General features: G+C 37.6%; 7 protein-coding genes and 3 non-coding genes across 10 annotated transcripts; 4 read left to right on the forward strand and 6 right to left on the reverse strand.

The window, feature by feature from the left end:
* Positions 1-891: 891 nt before the first annotated feature.
* LOC105175694 (NAD(P)-binding Rossmann-fold superfamily protein) lies at positions 892-3,069 on the forward strand. The gene is made up of 5 exons (XM_011098237.3): positions 892-1,055; positions 1,181-1,381; positions 2,157-2,276; positions 2,395-2,667; positions 2,754-3,069. Exons 1-5 carry the CDS (start codon positions 942-944, stop codon positions 2,916-2,918), a joined length of 873 nt encoding a protein of 290 aa, XP_011096539.1. The 5' UTR covers positions 892-941; the 3' UTR covers positions 2,919-3,069.
* Positions 3,070-3,305: 236 nt separating this feature from the next.
* LOC148784943 (U6atac minor spliceosomal RNA) lies at positions 3,306-3,435 on the reverse strand. The gene has a single exon (XR_016063465.1). It is a non-coding gene; the product is annotated as a U6atac minor spliceosomal RNA (small nuclear RNA).
* Positions 3,436-3,600: 165 nt separating this feature from the next.
* LOC105175696 (major strawberry allergen Fra a 1.07) lies at positions 3,601-4,614 on the forward strand. Its single transcript, XM_011098238.3, has 2 exons — positions 3,601-4,057; positions 4,145-4,614. Exons 1-2 carry the CDS (start codon positions 3,874-3,876, stop codon positions 4,441-4,443), a joined length of 483 nt encoding a protein of 160 aa, XP_011096540.1. The 5' UTR covers positions 3,601-3,873; the 3' UTR covers positions 4,444-4,614.
* A 112-nt stretch (positions 4,615-4,726) lies between these two features.
* LOC148784944 (U4 spliceosomal RNA) lies at positions 4,727-4,882 on the reverse strand. Its single transcript, XR_016063487.1, has one exon. It is a non-coding gene; the product is annotated as a U4 spliceosomal RNA (small nuclear RNA).
* A 456-nt stretch (positions 4,883-5,338) lies between these two features.
* Positions 5,339-5,893, forward strand: LOC148784945 (protein SRC2-like). The gene has a single exon (XM_088876547.1). It carries the CDS (start codon positions 5,339-5,341, stop codon positions 5,891-5,893), a length of 555 nt encoding a protein of 184 aa, XP_088732673.1.
* A 416-nt stretch (positions 5,894-6,309) lies between these two features.
* TRNAR-ACG (transfer RNA arginine (anticodon ACG)) lies at positions 6,310-6,382 on the forward strand. Its single transcript has one exon. It is a non-coding gene; the product is annotated as a tRNA-Arg (tRNA).
* Positions 6,383-6,504: 122 nt separating this feature from the next.
* LOC105175697 (uncharacterized protein At4g18257) lies at positions 6,505-9,235 on the reverse strand. Its single transcript, XM_011098239.3, has 4 exons — positions 8,790-9,235; positions 7,930-8,250; positions 7,075-7,239; positions 6,505-6,794 (listed from the first exon to the last, which is right to left on the reverse strand). Exons 1-3 carry the CDS (start codon positions 9,233-9,235, stop codon positions 7,083-7,085), a joined length of 924 nt encoding a protein of 307 aa, XP_011096541.1. The 3' UTR covers positions 6,505-6,794; positions 7,075-7,082.
* A 427-nt stretch (positions 9,236-9,662) lies between these two features.
* Positions 9,663-12,235, reverse strand: LOC105175698 (large ribosomal subunit protein eL20). The gene is made up of 4 exons (XM_011098242.3): positions 12,075-12,235; positions 11,824-11,939; positions 11,177-11,240; positions 9,663-10,273 (listed from the first exon to the last, which is right to left on the reverse strand). Exons 1-4 carry the CDS (start codon positions 12,087-12,089, stop codon positions 9,932-9,934), a joined length of 537 nt encoding a protein of 178 aa, XP_011096544.1. The 5' UTR covers positions 12,090-12,235; the 3' UTR covers positions 9,663-9,931.
* A 1,095-nt stretch (positions 12,236-13,330) lies between these two features.
* Positions 13,331-15,848, reverse strand: LOC148784946 (large ribosomal subunit protein eL20z-like). Its single transcript, XM_088876086.1, has 4 exons — positions 15,377-15,848; positions 14,819-14,894; positions 14,217-14,331; positions 13,331-13,565 (listed from the first exon to the last, which is right to left on the reverse strand). The coding sequence occupies exons 1-4, from the start codon at positions 15,606-15,608 to the stop codon at positions 13,506-13,508; spliced, it is 483 nt and encodes a 160-aa protein (XP_088732212.1). The 5' UTR covers positions 15,609-15,848; the 3' UTR covers positions 13,331-13,505.
* Positions 15,849-16,710: 862 nt separating this feature from the next.
* LOC105175700 (S-adenosyl-L-methionine-dependent methyltransferases superfamily protein) lies at positions 16,711-19,798 on the reverse strand. The gene is made up of 10 exons (XM_011098243.3): positions 19,599-19,798; positions 19,411-19,480; positions 19,198-19,326; positions 19,052-19,115; positions 18,865-18,952; positions 18,547-18,631; positions 18,218-18,274; positions 17,733-17,831; positions 17,321-17,391; positions 16,711-17,226 (listed from the first exon to the last, which is right to left on the reverse strand). The coding sequence occupies exons 1-10, from the start codon at positions 19,700-19,702 to the stop codon at positions 16,878-16,880; spliced, it is 1,116 nt and encodes a 371-aa protein (XP_011096545.1). The 5' UTR covers positions 19,703-19,798; the 3' UTR covers positions 16,711-16,877.
* Positions 19,799-20,372: the final 574 nt, after the last annotated feature.

Here is a 20,372-nt window from a genome sequence, read left to right on the forward strand (position 1 = left end):
AAGGGTATTTTAGTTGTGTTACGTATATCCACTAGTGAGTCCTAAGGAATAAAAAACCTAATCAACTATCACGTAGAATTGTGAATTACAAAGAACCTCAATATTACAACAACAAATATAAACAGATATAATAATACAATAAAAGGAAAAACAAGAACAATAAAGAATGATTGGCTCAGAAACCAAATCCTGTAGAGGGTAGCCCACAACCACCAAGCCTGACGACCACTCACGGTTGCTAACACCCAAATGAGTCACCAAAACTAGTCACACAGACTCACTCAGGACCACTCAGAAGTTTACACTCAGAAAACTAAACTCACGAAGAACATTTTAGCAAGATAATAAAAGGGGGAAGACGATTTCTATTCTTCTTTCGGCTAGAAAAATTAGCGGCTTAAATAAGGAGGAAGACATTGATGTTAGAGAGAGAGAGACGGCGGGGCAAGAAAATCGAGAAGAGATCGAGAGAAAGCGAAAGAGACGAGGAGACGGGGAAAAATTAGAATTAGAAATTTCACCTCCCAAATAAGAGAATAAACATATATAGGAGGAGCCTGATTGGAGTAATGGGCTGGGTAGGTTAAGTGAGGCTGAGATAAAGGAATGGACTAAGGCGGTGAATTCGGACTGAGCCATCCAATAAATAATTTAGGGAGTTGTGTGTTAAGCCTACCAAATAAGTCATGAGCGACAATTTTATAACAAGATGTTGCGTTCCCAATTCAATTTTGATGATTCCTCAAAAATCTTAATACTCTGAAAAGGTATTCCTTCATTAATTCTTTCAAATATATATAATTCCTCTTGATTTTACAATGTTGTTGGTGTACTTCTGCGACGTGGACGCTGGACTTCCTTCTGAGTATACTTGTTTGTGGCGGGTATAATTTTCAGAGCCAAATATTATTATTATTGTTATTAAAAACAAAAATAGACCAATGGCAATGGCTGCAGCTACCGCTGCTACTCTCATCCTCAGAACTAGAAATTCTCTCTTCCATTCTTTCTCTTTCACCACAAAACCCCACTCTTTTTACCTCAAAGCTTCAACTGTGAGTCTCCTCATTTTCTTTTTTATTCTTACAGAATTTTCTGGGTTTGGGACCGTTTTCTTGTTCGTGGCAGTCATGACTCTTTGTCTTTGGGGCCTTATTTCGTAGTATTTGATTGAATGCAGATGGAGGGGAGTGAGATTACAGAGGAAGAGAGCAAAGGTGCTGATGAGAAGAAGAAAATCTTTGTTGCCGGAGCCACCGGGAGCACCGGGAAGAGGATTGTGGAGCAGCTTTTGGCTAAGGGATTTGCTGTTAAGGCCGGTGTCAGAGATTTGGATAAGGCCAAATCCATCTTCCCTGGAAGCAACCCTGATCTTGAAATTGTGAGTATTACAGTTTTCTAGTGCTAAAATCATGTAAACTGTTTTTTGTCCAGTTGGGCTTCCGTTGGTTCTACAGTTGTATGGTTCTTGAGTATAACTCTTTTGTTGAAAAGGCTTATGAATGTGTAAATACTGTGATATGTTTTGTCTAAACTTAAATTCCACCAAGCAGTATGCAGTTTGCTGAATGAGAGGTTAGGATTCATTAGAGCTGAGACAGTGGGAAGGATTATTATGTTAGTGCCAAAGCAATTGGGAAAGAGTTATGTTCTTGGAAAACTGCAATAGGGCTAGATTTGATAATCTTATGCAATTCTGAAATTTTTAAATGCCGAACATGTAAAGCTAATTTGACATGAATAACATCCTTCTAGCACAGCACGGTATGCTCTTCCCATCAACGACGTAAAGAATAAAGGCCTTATGTCATGGCTCGATCCTCAGTTGCGTTGATTGCAAGAAACTTCTTGTATGGGAATAAGATGTATTAGAATATTTTTCACAGGTGAAACCATTTAAAGAACTATTGAAGATATCATTTTTCACTGACTAGTTGGCAGTCAGAACTCATATACTTGAACTTAACTTTCTGTCTGCGTGTCACTTTAAGAAATGTTTAATGATTTTAAGTTTAGCAAAGCTTGCAATGTTAGGCTCAAAATTAACTTCTAAATTTTTTATTGAAAGTTCATACCTTGCCATTAGTGAACGTAGTATGACCAAACCTTTAACCAACCTCATGGTTCTAGTTAATTATTTGCACTTCTGTTTTCAGGTGAAAGCAGATGTGACAGAGGGTCCAACAAAATTAGCTGAAGCTATCAGCAATGATTCTGAGGCAGTAATATGTGCTACAGGTTTTAGACCTTCGTGGGATCTATTAGCTCCATGGAAGGTTGGCGAGTTATAGTGAATTATATTTCAGTAATGATTCCAGTCATGCTCGATGATTATGTGCTGTGCTTTTCATCGAATGTGCCGTCTTCCTTGACTTGTTTGATCATCTTATACAGGTTGATAATTTTGGCACCGTGAATCTGGTTGAAGCTTGCCGGAAACAAAATGTTAATAGATTTTTACTTATAAGTTCTATTTTAGTCAATGGGGCTGCCATGGGGCAATTGTTTAATCCTGCCTACATTTTCCTCAACGTCTTTGGACTCACCTTGGTTGCAAAACTCCAAGCGGAACAGTATATTCGAAAATCTGGTATCAACTACACAATTATAAGGCCTGGGGGATTACGGAACGATCCACCCAAGGGAAACATAGTCATGGAGCCAGAGGTAATGATGTTCAGATCACATCATTGGATTTCACTTAACAAGTGCATTGCATGTTTACTCACTCCTCTTGAACTCTATCGACACAGGATACTCTTTATGAAGGTTCTATATCAAGGGATCAGGTCGCAGAAGTCGCAGTTGAGGCCTTGCTCCATTCAGAATCTTGGTACAAAGTAGTGGAGATTGTTGCGAGAACAGAGGCTCCCAAACGTTCATTTGAAGAGCTCTTTGGTTCTATCAAACAACGTTGATCTGGTTGGACTGTTTGTATTTATCTTGTCATATACTAATACCAGGTGTGAACAATTCAGTACGAGAGAGAATGATTCTTCCCAGTGATCTTAGAACAGCTTTAATTTTCAAAACGTCCAGTTTGGGTTGGTAATAACGAGATTTCTAGTATCTGGTTTTGTCTAGAAAATGCCCCTGTTCTACCTTAACATTTTATCTATGTTTGAATCTAGAGCAAACTGCTCGGCTAACCCAACCCAAAAATAAAAAATTCTTCAATGTTTGGGTCATTCAAATTCTTCAGGTCATACCTTGTAATCTACTGACACGAATTTATTGTGGGTTTTTGCTGTAAGATTGATTAAATTGATGTGAACAATTTGTAATCTTTTTGCTGGGCAGACGGGGAAAAAATTGGGTTAGAGATCCACCGAAGTGGGTAGCCTTAACCGGATGTGTTTGGTAACAGGTGAAGCCCGAAGGCTGTTCCCGTCCCTGTCGGGGGAGATGCCAACCATCTCTCCTTTCTACGAACACAATTACATAAGTTTCAAACTGAAAATAAAAAGATGAAACACCTTCTTTATTTCACCGATGTGGGAGCGACAACGTAATTTCTAATTTCTATCACGAAGGCTTTTAGTTTTAACTGAGAAATGGAGACCGGATGCAATTAGAACAGTATTAGCGAAATCTTGGCCAACAGAGAGATTCCACCATTCGTAGCATCACAGAAGAAACCGTACAGAGACGAGAATCTGAGAACGGCAAAACAAAAACAAGAATAAGTTTGGAAAATAACTTGTCCGTCCTCGGACTTGCCGAAGATTTATCCTATAACTAAAACAACCAACAACACCCACAGGTCCTATAAATAACTCCCACAATCACAGTCTTCTAACAATCCAATCTCAACAGGAAAAACCTTAGCTCAGTGCTCTCTCAATCAGCCCGTAAAGAAATCAAAACTCAATCATGGGTGTACTCACTTTCACTGAGGAGCACACATCTGCAGTTTCTCCATCAAGAATCTTCAAAGCTTCAATCCTGGACGCCAACAACTTGATCCCAAAGCTTCTTCCACAGGTCATCAAGAGCATGGAATTCATTCAAGGCACTGGCAGTCCTGGGAGCATCAAACAGATCTGTTTTGCTGAAGGTACTTAATTAAGCTCCAAACCTCTCTATGCCAATATACAAAAGATTGAAATCAACTGATGACTGCATCTGTCGTCATGTTGTGCAGGTAGCACTCTGAGTAGTTTGAAGTATCGGATTGATGAGCTGAATGAAGAGACATATACGTATAATTACACAGTAATTGAAGGCGATGCGTTGACAGACAAACTTGAGAAGATCACTCATGAGGTGAAGTTGGAGGCAGCGCCCGGTGGTGGCACATTCTCTAAGGTGACGAGCACGTATTACACGAAAGGCGATTTTGCTCTGAAAGAGGAAGATGTTAAAGCAGGGAAGGAGAGGGTGCTTGGGGTATACAAGGTTGTTGAGGCTTACCTCCTCAACAACCCCGATGCCTATGCTTAAAGATTGTAGTGCACTTCTTCTCTTTAAGTTATGAATAAGGATCTTTAGCTGTTTGGTCCCCATTGAAATACATTTGCAGACCATCAGGCATTGGATCTAGTATGTGCTTTGTACTGAGTCAGTTCTGTTCTTTACAATGGAAATAAAAGATGTATGTTATATTGTATCCAACCCTGTCATTTTTTATTATTATCAGTACAGTCGTCATGTTTTAACCTTTAGGAAGGAATAATAACAGCATATATTTACTTTGATCTAGAAATTTTAAAACTAGGAATTGTAGGGCTTTACCCTGGATTAGAGGGAGCCCTTCCAGAAATTCTCGAGAGCCAGGGTCGAGCCCAGGCCCAAGAGGGGGTTTGGAAATAGTTTTCAACCAGCAATAGACGCGCCTCGGTTAGAACCTCACTAGCTGCGTCATTGCCCCAAGCGCAAAGATGAATCAAAAGGTCTGGGGAGCTGCTAGTTTTATGCAACTCACTCTTTCACTTGCTTATATATACAACCGATGTGGGATTGGTAGACCAGCCTTATATACCTCTTCAAAAATACGCTTGACTTGAATTCAGAATAAGAATTTTGAATGTGTGAAGAAATATTAGCAAAATAGTGATAAATGAAGGAGTGTATTAGAATTGATAAATTTAAATTTGATGAAAGAATTTAGAGAATAATTTGGTAAAATATAATTTAAAATTAAAATAAAAAACTTTAAAATCTTTTAAATTGTGAATCTAAAAACATTCAAAAAATTTATTATTAAAAATTTAAAATCTATTTTTAAAATCATTGAATCCCAAATCCAGCTAGCTATTTATTATAAAAATACTCTTTCGCTTCAAACCCTCAGGCTGATTACATAGCACTTGTACTTGCAACATAATTATAGCCGGTGATGGGGGAAGCTAATTTCAGGCGAAGAGCGCCGCCGCAGGAAGGGCTGAGAGAGGTAGAAGTGCTAATCTACTCCGCCCAAGATTTGAAGAACGTCAAGCACATCACCAAGATGAGGACGTACGCTGAAATATACGTGGAGAAGAACGTCCACGTGGCGAGAACCCGGGTGGACGAGCACGGCGGGGCCAGCCCCACCTGGAACGAGGTCGTGAAGGTCAAATTCCGCAAGTGCCTGCCGGAAAGAGACGTCATGGCGGCGCTGAACGTGGACATATACGCTCACTCTCACGTGGGATTGGAGAAGCCGGTCGGCAGCGCCAGGGTGTTGCTGGGCGACGTGTTAAAGGGCGGCGACGCGGCGGAGCCGCTGGATAATCCGATTCAGTGCTTGACAGTGCAGGTTTGGAGGGAATCTGGTAGGCCCCAGGGGTGGCTGAACCTGTGGGTTCCACCAACGGGGAGGTTCTTGATCCGGCGGGAGTCGTTGTCATTTAGCGTGAGGGAGAGAGAGAAGGTGGAGGAGGAGGCGGCGGCGGCGGAGGAAATAGTGTAGAGTGAAGAGTGGAAGTGCTACATGCATGGATGCCATCTGTCATTGCTTTTCTGTTTTCATAAATGCAGATAAACTTCAATTTAAAGTGGTTTGCTGTAAATAAAATGAATTTGTAGCTTATCTCCTCCAATCTGTTTCATTTCTTTTCTTGTATTATTATTACTTTCAGTCTAAGTTTATGTGATGTCCATCTGAGGCCGTCCCGGTTCAGGTACAGAGAAAATGCAAAGATATTTCATATTTCCTAATTTGCTTTTGACTAAAACTATGAGGAAGCAAAAAATTACAGTTACTCGATAACTAACGTATACGCTCGCTTTTACTTTCTTCATCTTTGTTCCAATGGCATATTTGTTAATCTATTGCATATAATTTATTCTCACTACTAAAAGAATCGTGAAAATCGATACGCAGATGACTCCATGGCCCAATGGATAAGGCGCTGGTCTACGGAACCAGAGATTCTGGGTTCGATCCCCAGTGGAGTCGACGGTCATATTTTATACAAATTTTTAGTTTTTTAATACACAGTTGACGAGGTAGACCGGTATTAAATTGGCCTCTTTTCTTTTGGTAAAAATATGTTCAAAGTGAAAGGGACTCGGCAAAAATGAAAAGAAAACGCAGCTCTACACTTCATCTTTTGGCTTTGCATCAATTTGTCAAATTTCGAAGACATTCTCCCCAAACTAAAATGTACACATTTCTCGGCAGTCCGAACTCTTTCCTCGGGCTGACTGACCCATTTCTGTCTTCAGGGCATGTTGTACTCAACATCCGAGCCTGACAATTTCTCCCCGCCACCATGCATTGCAAACATCTCAGATTAATAGGTGCGGTAATATATATCTGATTTTGCTTGAGTTGAAATTCACCGAAGCTCCTTCACGTCATCCAGCACCTGGAAAGCCAAAATAACATGCCACAGCCAATCAGTCCAAGGTTGCCAAAAAGAATTCAAAACCATCTAATCATGAATTTCTTTATAGCCAGAGGAAAGGGATGCAAAAAAGTGATTTAACACAAGGACAAATGGTTATCATATAAAGCAGAGATGAATGAATTTTTAACTAAAGTACAGCTATCATCAAGCCATATGTTCATCGGAGATGTCGAGATGCTGAATCAATCAATTTAAAACCCTACTAACTAATATTGGGAGCAAATAGCAGAATAACCACCTCCATACTCAGGTTTGCTCTGCTTTAGATGCTTTCAACTTCTCAAGTTGCTTTCGGAGGTAGGCCTGCTTTAATTTCTCTCTTCTAGCAGCAGCCTGCTCTTGCCTGCGCATTTTCAGCTCAGAAACTTTTTCCCTTGCCTGATTTGCTTCTTCATGAACCTCCCTGGGAAAGGAAGCAAGAATATAATAAGAATTAATTTTACAAGATATCAGAGCAACTGAAATCTCACATGAAAGCAGAAATATACCTACCTTAGAGTTGCACAATACTAAATAGGCAAGAAGACCGCATCGAATGGAAACAGATAAAATGTCCCACATATATCTATTGTATGAAATGTTCATCAGTTTTTATGGTGTATTTTTTCCATATAAAATACTGATGGAGGGACTCAATGAGTAAAAAGCAATGAACACAAAAAATTACATAATGCAACTTATCATTGTCTATTTCCTCAATGAAGGAAATTCCTTCAACAAAACACACAGGACAGAGAAAGCTACTGCACATTTACATGGTCAAGGGCGTAAAGTCAGCTGCCAAAAACAGCCCCAAGAATGTACGGAAAACCACTGTTCAATATGGAATAGCATGCACTCATCATCTTAAGGCCCTAGCTAAGAGAGACTAGTTGGTGAACAAACAAAGAGACACTCCAAAGACAATAGAAAAAACTGCAGTTAAGGGAGAAGGCTTTTCATGCATGTTAATAGTATGAAATCAGATGGTGTGTTTATGGAAGACATGAAATTAATCCTTTATATACTTAGTTCAGATAACACAAAGAAAGGAAGTTGGAAAATTCACGAGACAAACAGCACATAGAATGTGAGAGAGCACCAAAGAACTTACATAACAAAATGCTTATGCTGGCCCCTGTCTACTGTAGCAGACGTTCGCCCAAGTCCTGCTGCTTTTGTATTGTTCAGCAGTAAATCATCATCATCAACATCATCTGTACCTTGGGCTTGTGTTGTAGAAGTATCGGTCCGTTGAGGTATCTGGGACTGATCCTGCTCAAGACCCTTCCTAAAGAAATCAACACAGTACTTCTCTTCATCTTCTTCATCGGAAAGTTCTCCCTTCACCAGTTTATCATATAATTCTGCTTTTCTCTCCAATGCGGCATAGCTTGCTGATCCATCCTTGACAGCTTTTAGCTCAAGTTTGTCCCTGAAAATGGACGAAATAGGTCTTTGTGCAAATGGTGGATATGAGAACATTAAACAGGTTTTTAGTATTTCAAATCCACTTTGTTTCACACCCAAGACCCTAACTGCCTCGAGAAGCAAGTTTATAGCGTCAGCACTACTTTAGGATATCTTAGCAACGATTTAAAAGATTGATTTTTCCCTCAAAGAAAAAGTGAAATGTGAATCTGCTGTGGTAGACATGCGGAATCAAAAGTCTGGAACATATATCACACTCACGCTAATAACAGCGTCAACCAAGAGATATTCATCAGAATCAAAACAACACTCTCAGGAGCATAGAGGTAGTATAATCACGTCATCGCATTATTGTAAGTTCTCGTAGATTAGAAATCCCTAATAAATGAAACCCTAGAACCCTAATCATACACATCTCTGTGTCCTAGAATCACACATAAGGTCATAAAACACATTATAATGAATAGAATACGCATACCAATAGTAAATTCCAAACAATAACAAATAAAATAAACGCAGAATTTCATAATAAAATTGAAGTACTTGGCGGCACGGGCCTCGACACCGGAGTTCTTAGCGGAGAAAGAATCGTGTGCGGAGATGATCTTCTTGGCTCGGTGGACCTCTAGGTGTTGAGCGTAGTGATGGTCGGCGGAGTGTATGTTCTCTTTCGGCTGGCGCTTGGACTCCTCCTGTGACTTGTAGAGTTGGGCCTTGAGTTCCAGAATCGAGGAAGCCCCAACTCCTTCGATGGCGCGATGCTTGCGGGGCATGATTGTTGATTCCGTCAGCCATCCTAAAGAATCCACAACCCTCTTCTTCGACGACTTCGATTCTTCTTCGCCCATCCCGTCCCCCTCTCTCTCTCTCTCTCTCTCTCTGTCTCTCCCTCTCCGTGTCCGTGTAATTGTGGGCTGTGTTTTGGAAATATGAGGTTTTTGAGGGCCGGAATGTAAGTGCATGTTCGAACCTTGTGGAATCTTTAACATTTTCTAACAAAACTTTCATAAAAAACTCAAGGTGACAAAAATTCTATTTAAAGTTAATAAAATTGAATAGAATATTAATTTTTTGGTATAATAATAAGCAAACTAGACAACTTCGAGAAATCGTCTGTTATTGTTATTTCATGAAGTAATAAAAACTGTAGTGAATTTATAAATATCAATCTCTCACACACGCATATTGGTTCACCTTTCTTGTCTTCCCATTACCATTGCCAACACGACATAGAAACGTTGGGTTTATTGGAAGTTGCAACTCCCATTCCTTTTGCTCAAAGTGCCACTTTGTGGACACAGACATGTCAGTATGGAAATATACCAGTTTATTACAACCTTTTCCATTTCTTAAGCTTCGGAATCGGATAAAAAGGCCAGATGAATTTTGGGGAACAATCGTAGAGGATCACTAACATTAAATCAAGAAACAAATTTTGTAAAGGACTGTGAAAAAGGAGATCTCAATAATCGTCTCAAACAAACACACACGTTACAATCCAGCATACCTTAAAATGATCTTCTAAAATTCAAAAGTCTAATTTATCCCTAGGTAAACAAAACCGAACATCGTATGAGTTCAGCAAAACTACGAAAGATATTTTTTGCTTGGAATCTTCTCTAAAAGTACTTGCAAAATTCGAAACCAGCAGCTATCTCCTCTCTCCTCATAAACGACCAAACAGTTTACATAAACAAGTTGGGCCTTGTTGCTTTGTATGTTGTCTTGAGCTTTCTTGTTGGTGGCCTCACCTTTCTGAACACCAAGGGGAACTTGATCTTGGAGTCATGAAATTGCTTGGTACTCTCCCTCTTGCAAAGCTTAGCAGGGATGGTGGCTGTCTTAATAATTTGGATGCAGTGATATCGGACTCTATGACGAGAAGCCATCTCAGTGTACATCTGCTCAACAGAACCATTCAAAGTGGTATCTCGGTACTCTTTGTACATGTTGTGGTAACCTGTTCTGCTTTGGTATCTCAACCAGATACCATAGTTCTTGATGGTGGTTGGGTTCTTTTCAAAAATCTACAAGCAAACACATGAAAGGTTACTATCAGAATACAAACCGCAATCCAAAGCCATATAACCTCCATAAATCAATGGGGTTTTCAACGGAAATAATAGGAATGTGGATCGGAAAAATAGCTTCAGATTTGGTGAGATACATGTATCTTGAATATATGCAGAAAAGTGCGATTGCTTTTGCATATTTTTATCAGTGAAGTAATGACAGAGAGGTAGAAACATGAGGAACAAATTCATGAAAAGCAGTTTTTAAAGTCATCAACCCATCTACAACTATCTGGCGCTACAACTAAGATGACTTTGTGACAACCTGGTGAATGATAACAACCTGTAACACCTACATTATAGATGACGCTAGCAAACCATTGCATTTATATTTGCAGCAACAGCAACAATTATGACAAGTAACAAGAAAGTTTTTATGTCACCATCGTCATATTATGTGAAAGTATATGAACTATTTCAAACTTCAGTTCCTAGGGTATGAAAAATGTCTAGGTAGTGAAAGGATAACAACTGCAGAATGGGCAACAATATAAACAGTCCAAGTACAGAAGAAGAAGTTTACATAATATTGACTTTATTTTGTTCAAATACACACGCATGAAAATTTACAACCAAAGCAGTAAGATCCCCATACGCAGAAATAGAGATGACTATCTCTACACCATATCTTAAATCAATAACAAGAATATTCAAAAAGGAATTTAACACAGCAAATACAATGTACAGAACAAGGAACAGATAATGTACAGAACAAATACAATGTACAGAATAAGGAAAAGATAATAGCTTTAGGGCATTTAAAATCTTATTCTCTGATGTTAGGCATTAACCTGGCAGCACAAATTCATCATACTTGATCTCTATTACAAGACAGGAGTATGGCATGAGATCTTGTACCTCATTGATAGCAAGAATCTGGCCATTGCTCTTTTTCACCTTCTTAAGCTTCCTCAAAAAGTACCTAGGCAAAGAAACATAAAAAAGATTCACATTCAGTGCAATCACCAAGAAATCTCACATTGATTATTTAAATTGTTCTAAAAGTATGCTTCTGATACTTGAACAACCTTGGCTCTATATCTAAAAAGAAAAAAAATAACAGAGATCACCTAACACCTAATCTGACAGCATGTCCGCACCATGCTCTTCGACACCCACCCTCCCCCCCACCCCCTTCAACATTGAGTGCAATTCAGGCATTAGTATTCGTGCACTCAAGTAACCCAAATTATTTCAATGGTAAAGAAAATAAATCTCTGATCATGCTCTTCTCTCAATTCTCTAAACCTTCTCGTTCTGTCTACCACAATACGCTGATTCTAGGACATTATTAATATCAATGATGAGGAAATACTGCTGCCAACATGAAACTTAATGTAAGTATCTCGAAAAATGATTGGTTATGTTTTCTTTAATGTGCTGCCAGTCTCCCAGAAGCCGAAATCATAAAACAGAAAAAGGCTATAACATGATTCAATTGAGGACCACGGCGCGTGAGGATGCACATATACACAGAGAAATGAAGCAAAGGATGGATAATATACCAGAATTTGGACTTTGCGCGGACTTCATTGGTGGCCCAAAGCTTCATCCGGTAGATCTTCGGGTGCTCATCAGTCTCCGTCGGCAGAGCTCTGCCCACCACCTGGTACTGATGGAACTGCACAAAGTACAAACCACAGAACGATCAACACTATCAACGCTTCAACCGAAATTTCTACCAATCTAACACGCAACTAATCCATAGAGAAGTATTAACAGTCGGTAGATAGAGAAAATATGAGCAGTAGCATACCTTGTATGTCACCATTTTCAACGGAATGGAATATCTCTCTCCTCCCTCTCAGTCTCTCTCTCTCTCTGTGGTGGCGAGTGTGCGCAAGTGAGAGGCGTATGGAGGGTCCTGTGATTTAGCAGATGAGGTGCTTAGAAACCCTAATTTATGATGGGCTTCAGCTCAGCAGTCAGGTTACTGTTTGTTATTTGGGCTTTCAGAATTTCGGCTTCTTTTGTTGTAAAGTCTCGGCCCATCACTATCATTTAAGAAGCTATAAGTTGCCTAGATGGGCTTTTGGTTGAGCTACTTAGAAATGTTTAGTTTCGGTATACTAAAATATATGAGAATTTTATTAGGTTGGATCCTTGATTTAGTAAGTAAGACAAGAGACAAAACATCTTCATTTACTTCACACTAGTTGTGGATCATTCTTTTTAGGTGACACTAAAAATATGAATAAACATGAGTTAAGTGTATAGAATAATATAATAAATAAGTAAATATAGTATTACTGTGTGGTATATCTAAATGTGTGTGAAAAATAAATTTAAGTACAACACATACGTAAAAGAGTTTAATAGTATATAGATCAAAGTGTGACGATCTACGTGAGTTTGTATTTATATAAACTATCAGTTGTTAGAATATATGTGAAAACTAATTGACAGGATAGTATATTCCGCTTATAAATTAAGATTGTAAGACCAAACTCGATATTAATACTGACTCTAATAATACTAACCAAACGTGTGATTATACTTGATAAGCAATCTTATTATACATAATCATACGAACCAAATGGGGCCTTTGAGATGAGTAACTCAACCCACCTGACAATAGTAATTAGTAGTAGGCTAACCTTTAAAATCCAAACCCCCATCCTGCAATATAAACAGTTCCACTAAGCCAGAATCTAAATAAATATTTTAAAAATAATTACACTCTCATTTTGGAGATTTGGTTGTCGCCTTGGATGATTTATCGAAACTAAAATTGGAGAAGAATTATATGAATATTAGCAACCTCATACGCAGCACCCCGGCTCTATTTCTTGCAAAGAAAACTGGCGCAATTAGGTTATTTTGGAACCAAATGGGCCGCAGACGAGGAAAAGATGTGGATACAAGAAATGTATTGATAGAATAATATCTTTTCCAAAATTCCGAACAAGACTATCGTATCATGCTGGTTGCTGAACTTCCTGGATGGGCGTTAAATTTACTTGGTCTCAAACGGAAATCGGTCTTAAATATTATTTATAATAACAACAAATATAACCAAGAATAGGGTATAAACACCCATTTATTGCACCGGAGAGCAATCCCTTTAGTGATGGGGGAAAAAAGCTTCTACAGAAAAGAATAGTCACAATCAACAATTCAACAGTCTTTTGCCCCAATCTAGATGAGGATTGAAGGATTTGGTTGGAGAATGTACAAACTGCAAACTTCACCAGGATTGAGTCGCCTTTGTCACACCAAGAGTAATAGCAAGAGCCGCTAGCAGAGCCTGCGAGTTTTCATGAACAAGTGATCACAGATTCTGGAGATACTCAAGTGTTGCAAAATGTTATGCAAGTAAGACTATAAATGGACCATGCCAAGCCACGCCCGCAGTATATTTTGATTCCCAACCCAGACCCCAGAAAGATCATCAGATCCGACCAAAACACACCGTACAAACCAAATCAAAAGTGAAACTCAACGGATCTGTGAAAATTGGCGGTGACATTCTACAATCAATTTGATTAATGATGCATAAGTGAACTCCGCCATCTACTAAGCTCTAAATATATGAGTGAGTGCTGAAGTTATCTATGAGAGTAAAAGAATGGAAACTAGAGAACAAGCAACAGCATGCCAATGCAAAGAAGACGGGATGGCTAGAGGCCTCAGATGAGCTGTGATTTTCAAAAACATTAGGTTAGTGCCTAAAAATCGTCACAGTTTTATAGTATTTGGTTGTCAAATTTGGATAGCTCATGTGAATATATTAATCATAAACTTTAAAGCATACTCATGAGAAACTTTAATTTATTAATTATGAAAGTTTTAGCTATCATCAACCGAAGCTTAAAGATACCATGCTAGAGTATGAATACATGGCCAGCATTATCCCAGGACTTTCCACTAATACTTGGAAAAGGTTGAGTACACTTACAGCTAAAGCACATGCAATGAGTCCAGGCTTCTCTCTGTAATCTAATCGAACACATAACAGCAAAAAAGCTCCAATGTACCAGGGGATTGAACCCATAAAGAAACCAATTATAAACCTTGCAAGAAAAACAGGTAAAAATCAGTATTGATTCACACTTAAAGAAGGGATAAACAAATTATGCCTGTAAAGGTATGATGATAAGGTACCATTTACCCTTACACCAACCTTTCCATACACATGCATCCAAGGTATAAAAAGTTGCGGTCAAAAGATTATGTTCAGTTATCAACAATTAAGAACATTGCATTCCAGCATTTTTTCTTAATAATTCCATGTGATCAGCAAATAATGCAGCTTTCAGGCAAGGAGATTTCTTAAATCAATTGATTTTTTTTTTTTTTTTGATAATTATTTTGTACCTCTTCAGTTAAAAGAATGGTCAATTCTTCCATGAAAAACCCAAACAATGTTGTGAGAACACAAAAAACAGTAGAAGCAAAAACATCCAAGAATCTGGAAAATCTGTTTGACAGATCTAGGCACAACACCATATTTGACCGAACAATGTTTTAAACTCCATAACAGAAGAAATGATAACTTACAAAGACCACCCAATCCCCAGGCCACAACAAGGGAGCCGATGCTGGCTAATAGGTCGTCCTTCAGCAACAATATAACCTAGAACAACAAGAAAGAAAGGAAGGGAAAGAAGAAGAGGTCAGAGTGAATTGCGGCATGGCCGATAATCTCATTTTTTATACCAAAAGATGAGGTTCGTGCAGTTTGCTTCCACCTGCCTTCTAATTGCCTGTGCGTCAAATCTTCTACATACTTTTTCATTAAATGACCACCACAGATTACGATCCTCCGGAAATCAGACAGATTAAAATAAGAGGAAATTTATAATACTGTATCTGCCCTAAGCGATACAAATATGATACGTTCTTGCAAGAGCGAAAAAATTCAACAAATCATAACAACTCTCGTGGCCTTATCTCTTTGATATGCAAAACCAACATACCATCTTCCTCTGGTATGCTTCTCAGAATAGCAGAACCATTACCAGCTTTCTCAAGTATATTAAAAAAATCAAGAAGACGATTCCAATTAACAGTTAATAAACAAACCAAAATATTCAGGTATCTGAGAAAAAGGAATACCGGGAACAGTTTGGTATCCGTGAGGGTAGTACTGCGGTTGAGAGCCGGAAAATCCAGGAGGAGGCACAGGTTGAGGGAAACCCATCACGGAGTGGGACGGCGGCGCAGGCTGAGGTTGATAATTGGCCACCCCTTGAAAAGTACCGTAATAATAATTGGGTGGTGGAAGCGACGAATGCTCGCCGTCCGCCTGCAAGAGGCTTCTGGTCTTCCCTCCGCCTTCCCCGCTCATATTGAGAATCAGAAGATGGGATCAGAGAGGTGTGATTCCGGCACTCTGAAACCTTGCTGTTCTGTTGGTTGATTGAGATGATAGATTCGGAGTCCGGACGGCTGCTGGCACCTTACCCGTGCCGCGCTGTTCTAACGTGGGTCGTTTCTTATGTTAGAGTTAGACCCACCGTTTTATTTTTGTTTTCCCTTCTCCTTTCTTCGGCGGTGGGAAATAATAAGACAATTGTGTTTGAGAGATACAAAATACTTCCACTTTAATTAATGATGTCATGACTTACTAATTAAGATTCTATCAAGAAATTTGAAATTATGTATTTCAATATAATTCATTATTCGTTTCACTTTATATACAATATTTATTTATGTCATGACTTAGTAATTGATTATAATTTATTTATCAATCACATTAATTTTTTAATTGAATTGAGGTATGGTTTGATATATTAAAATGAATGATTACAATTTATTTACAATTGTTAGTAAATAAATACGTACACTTTAGCAAAATAGTAATAATTTATATTATAGTCAATAAATAAATAAATAATACATTAGCAAACTTATAAAGTATGACAGTTTATTTCAATAAATTCTATAAAATTAAACATTTATTAAAAACTATTATGAACAAAGTTTGTAGTTACGTAACTCCCTAAAGTCACTTATAGTAAAATAATTTAATTCAAAATATTAGTATTAGGTAATTAATTAATATTGAAAACACACGCATATATTTTATTTATTTAAATAATGTTTTAATTTAAAAAATAAAAAAGGAACTATTTAGTTGTCTTTCAAGAACAATACCTTAACAATTACCCAAAATAATAATAATAATAATAATAATAATAATAATAATAATACGAAAACATTATCCAAAAATATGATAATTATATAATTCTTATATGGTTTTTAAAAACTGAAAGTAAATTTCATAGTTTTTCATATATATATATATAAATTCTTGTTTAAAAAAAATTATTAGGAGATAAAAATTTAAATTATTACATTTTTACCACTATATAACGTGGAGGTGTTATGATTCTAACTAAACATTTCCACAATTTTAAATTGAAGGACATTTAATTTCACAAAATTCGTTGAATCAGACAACAAATCCATCTTATGCAATAGGAAATCAATGATGTAATTTAGAGTACAGAACCTTAAGTTAGTACAACTGACGAACAATTCTGATACCAAATGAAATTATAAATTAGTTCATAGAAGCCTGAAATGCAGGAGAAGGCAAGAACTTGGTTACCGTTTATACATGAATTCTGAATATCCTTATGCTAGATCGCTGATACGATCTCAAGTAAGGAAGAAACTTAGATACTTCCACCTTTTCTGTGAGATCTGTGACCACGAGCTTCGCCTGTTCAGCCAGTGCTAGAAAATAGTTGAACGTTTCGGCGTTACGAATCACAGAAGCAACGTATGCAACGGGACCTTTGCCTAGAGGATGCCGCAGAAGTTTATCAGCTGGCAGACTATCCAATTCACGACGAGCTCCAACTTCAGCATGTGAATGTTTGTTGTGCTTCAGAAGAAGGGACAGGACACGAACAAGATGAGGAAGGCATGAGGGATCGTAAATAATATCAGCACCCAAACTGTGGAAACAAAAGATATCATCATGCGATAAGTTTTTAAGAGACAAATGGTATACTTGCACTAACTTTCAGCATACATATTTGGAGTACTCACATTATGTCGGGGGCAAAGCATTGGAGATCATCCTCTGAGGCGGATTCCCATGGCAAACAAACACAATGTACCTATTATCAGTAATAGGTTAGCCCTCCATTACTTTCACCTTTTGTTTCCATTCAATAAATATCTCAAGTCGGAGCAAGTCAATTACCAACAAACTGAAACTTTTAAGACATGTACATCAAAACTTCTCAAACGGAATTTCACACAGTGATGCAGCTAGATTAAAATCTCATATAGCTATTGAATCTCACTATTGCGGATAGCCCAAACAACAGAACACCAAAGTATAATTCATAATGTTGACAATTCATTCATTCTCGAAATCTTTGAAATGCATATACAAATATCGTGAAGAACAAGAAAAAATGAAATCAGACACACACACACCTTACTCTTGACTAACCTTCTTATGATGTACAGGGTCGTGTGTACTCAGGTGGTTCAGTTCCAAATTAACCTTCATGTTTGCTAAAGTTGACAAATCACCATCACTTAGAATCACCTGCATCAGAAAATCATACAACAGGAAAAGGTTCAGATGTGTCTTGTCTAAAAGTAGCATAAGATATGGTTCTCTAAAGACAACCTTCTCATGGGATCTCAAGAAACCATATAAATCTTGAGATACATGTGCCCAGGATTGAGAAGGCGAATAATAAAGGCAAAAAGTAAATATTTAATCCTATAATTGCAAAAACTCAGGAAGTATTAATTTTCCCCATGAATATTTATTTGTGAATCCAAAACCCAAAAAGTAGATGAATATATAAAATGTTATGGGTATGTGAAACATTAATCTTATATTACTACTGAACATATTTAAGGGTCCGTTTGATATACACAAGCTTATCTTAGATGATTGCGTTCTTTTGATATACACATACTTACCTTAGACGCTTTTACATAGGACAGACAGATGCCAACCAATCCAACCCCTGAACCAACCTGTTGACACAAGGAAATCATAATTCCACCAATACCATAAATCAAGTAGCCTACGTAATTAGCGATTCTGAATAATAACCACTGTGCTTTTTTTTTAAGGAAAAAGAAAAAGATTCATACTGTTTAAAATACTGATATAGGAGAAATTCCAAGCACAGACAAGATAACAGCAGGAAAAAGATCTTCATGTGTGTACTTAAATTTTAATGACATTTAGAAATGGAACCAATGGTCGAGGAAATAACATATCCTTTCCAAAACATGTATCTCACCTCAAAGCAACATTTATTCGCGAATATTTCTGGGAAAGAAAGTATAAATTCTGACAGGAAAAGACTTGATGGCCAAATAGAGCACCTATATAACCATTTACATATAGAACAAAGTTGGCAGCAGAGAACAATGTCAAACAGCAAAAAATTAGTAATTGGGAGTTCAGTTAAGATTAACTTCACTTTGGAGTTTCGTTTTGAGATTTCAGCAGGGATATGAATTAAAAGACCATCATTCAAGTTTGCTGCAATAGGAGGTTAAGTTCTGAGGAGAAAGGGGGGAAGAAAGGAAAAGCAAGTTAGTAATGCATACATTACCCAGTATCTCCTTCAAGCATGTTGACTGAACACTGAAGTCGAACCTCGAACTTCATTGACTTCGGACAACTTACGATTCCAGAAGACTCTATCAAAGTATCAACATTAATAGAAAACTCACTTAACTGAATGTATCAATGCGTTAACAAGAACACATGAACGAAATGTGGAACCCATAAATAGTTACCATTAGGGAAAAGAAAGGAGATTGTTTTCAAGACTCTAAAGTTCTCTTTATTGCCATCATTATTCTAACAGACAAATAAGAAATTAAATTCAGTAAATAAAGATTAGTTCAATAAAGAACCAGTAAGAGTATTACATTATCAATACCTGTAAAGAAATCATGTAAGAAGCGTACTGTTCGTACAATTCATCCAGAACGAGGCCGCCGCTCGACTCGATTTCAAGAATTAATTTCTTGAGAAACCTTTTCAAGTAAGGCCCTTGCCACTTCAAATCCTGGAAAGACCCGCATTTGTTTCTTTCAGAAAATCGTTTCTTTGGTCTTATTTTCTCGCCTACAAGAAAAAGGGGAAGGCTTACAGCTTTGGTAATACAGTGGTGCCAAATGCAACTCTGTACACTCTCGGTGATGGAACCTTCTCCAAACTCCCTAGTTTCCGAGAAGATTGAAATCTCAGTTATGATTCAATCAAAGTGAAGAAATTGGAAACAAAACGAGAGAAAAAAGAAAAAGATAAGCGGGATCCTGAATGGGGTAGGGGGAGGACCTGGCGAAGGAGATTACGACGTTGGGTGGTTCCATGGCGAGAAATGCAGAGACCATGTGAAGGGACGAAGAGACTGTGATGTCAAGTTCTTCCTCGGCCGCCATAGCCAGAATCTCTCAGATATTACTGATTTATTGATGTGTTGGGTTCTAAGAGTTTATGACGAAAACATAGTCCCTGATTTCTTGAATATGAATTACCAAAAAAAAAAAAAAATATTTTTGGAATATGAAGTCTTGCCAAGAAGGCCTAAAGGTACGCTGTTGCGGTGAAACCCAAACCAGAAAAACTAGCCGTTATTGACAACTGGGCTTTCTCTTCACCCTTTCAGCCCAAAAACTTACTGTTATCTACTGATGGGCTTTATTTACTAGCTTCCAGCCCAAACATGCATTGTCATTCATAATTGGGCCTTATTTACTTGTGTAAAGCCCAATTATGACCGCTTCGGCAAGTGCTATTATTACGAAACTATGGGGCTTTACCGGCCCAGTTTGTAGCTTTATTTCCTAAGCCCTAAAGAAAATTAAAGAAATTACAATAAATACATTGAGTAAGTTAAAATTAAAGAAAATCAATATTGGAAAAAATAATTTTGTAATTTTAAAATTTAAACATCTAAATTGAGTATGTCGTTAATTCCAATAATAATTAAAAAAATTAAATAATATCTACATGTAATATTATTTTACAGCTGAATTCATAAAATAAGTAATAAAGTTAATATCTAAGGAAAATAAATATTTTTTTTATCGAAATTTAAATTATTAATAA

This window comes from Sesamum indicum, linkage group LG12, assembly GCF_026168435.1.
Source record: "Sesamum indicum cultivar Baizhima isolate 11 linkage group LG12, ASM2616843v1, whole genome shotgun sequence".
Classification (NCBI taxonomy): domain Eukaryota; kingdom Viridiplantae; phylum Streptophyta; class Magnoliopsida; order Lamiales; family Pedaliaceae; genus Sesamum; species Sesamum indicum.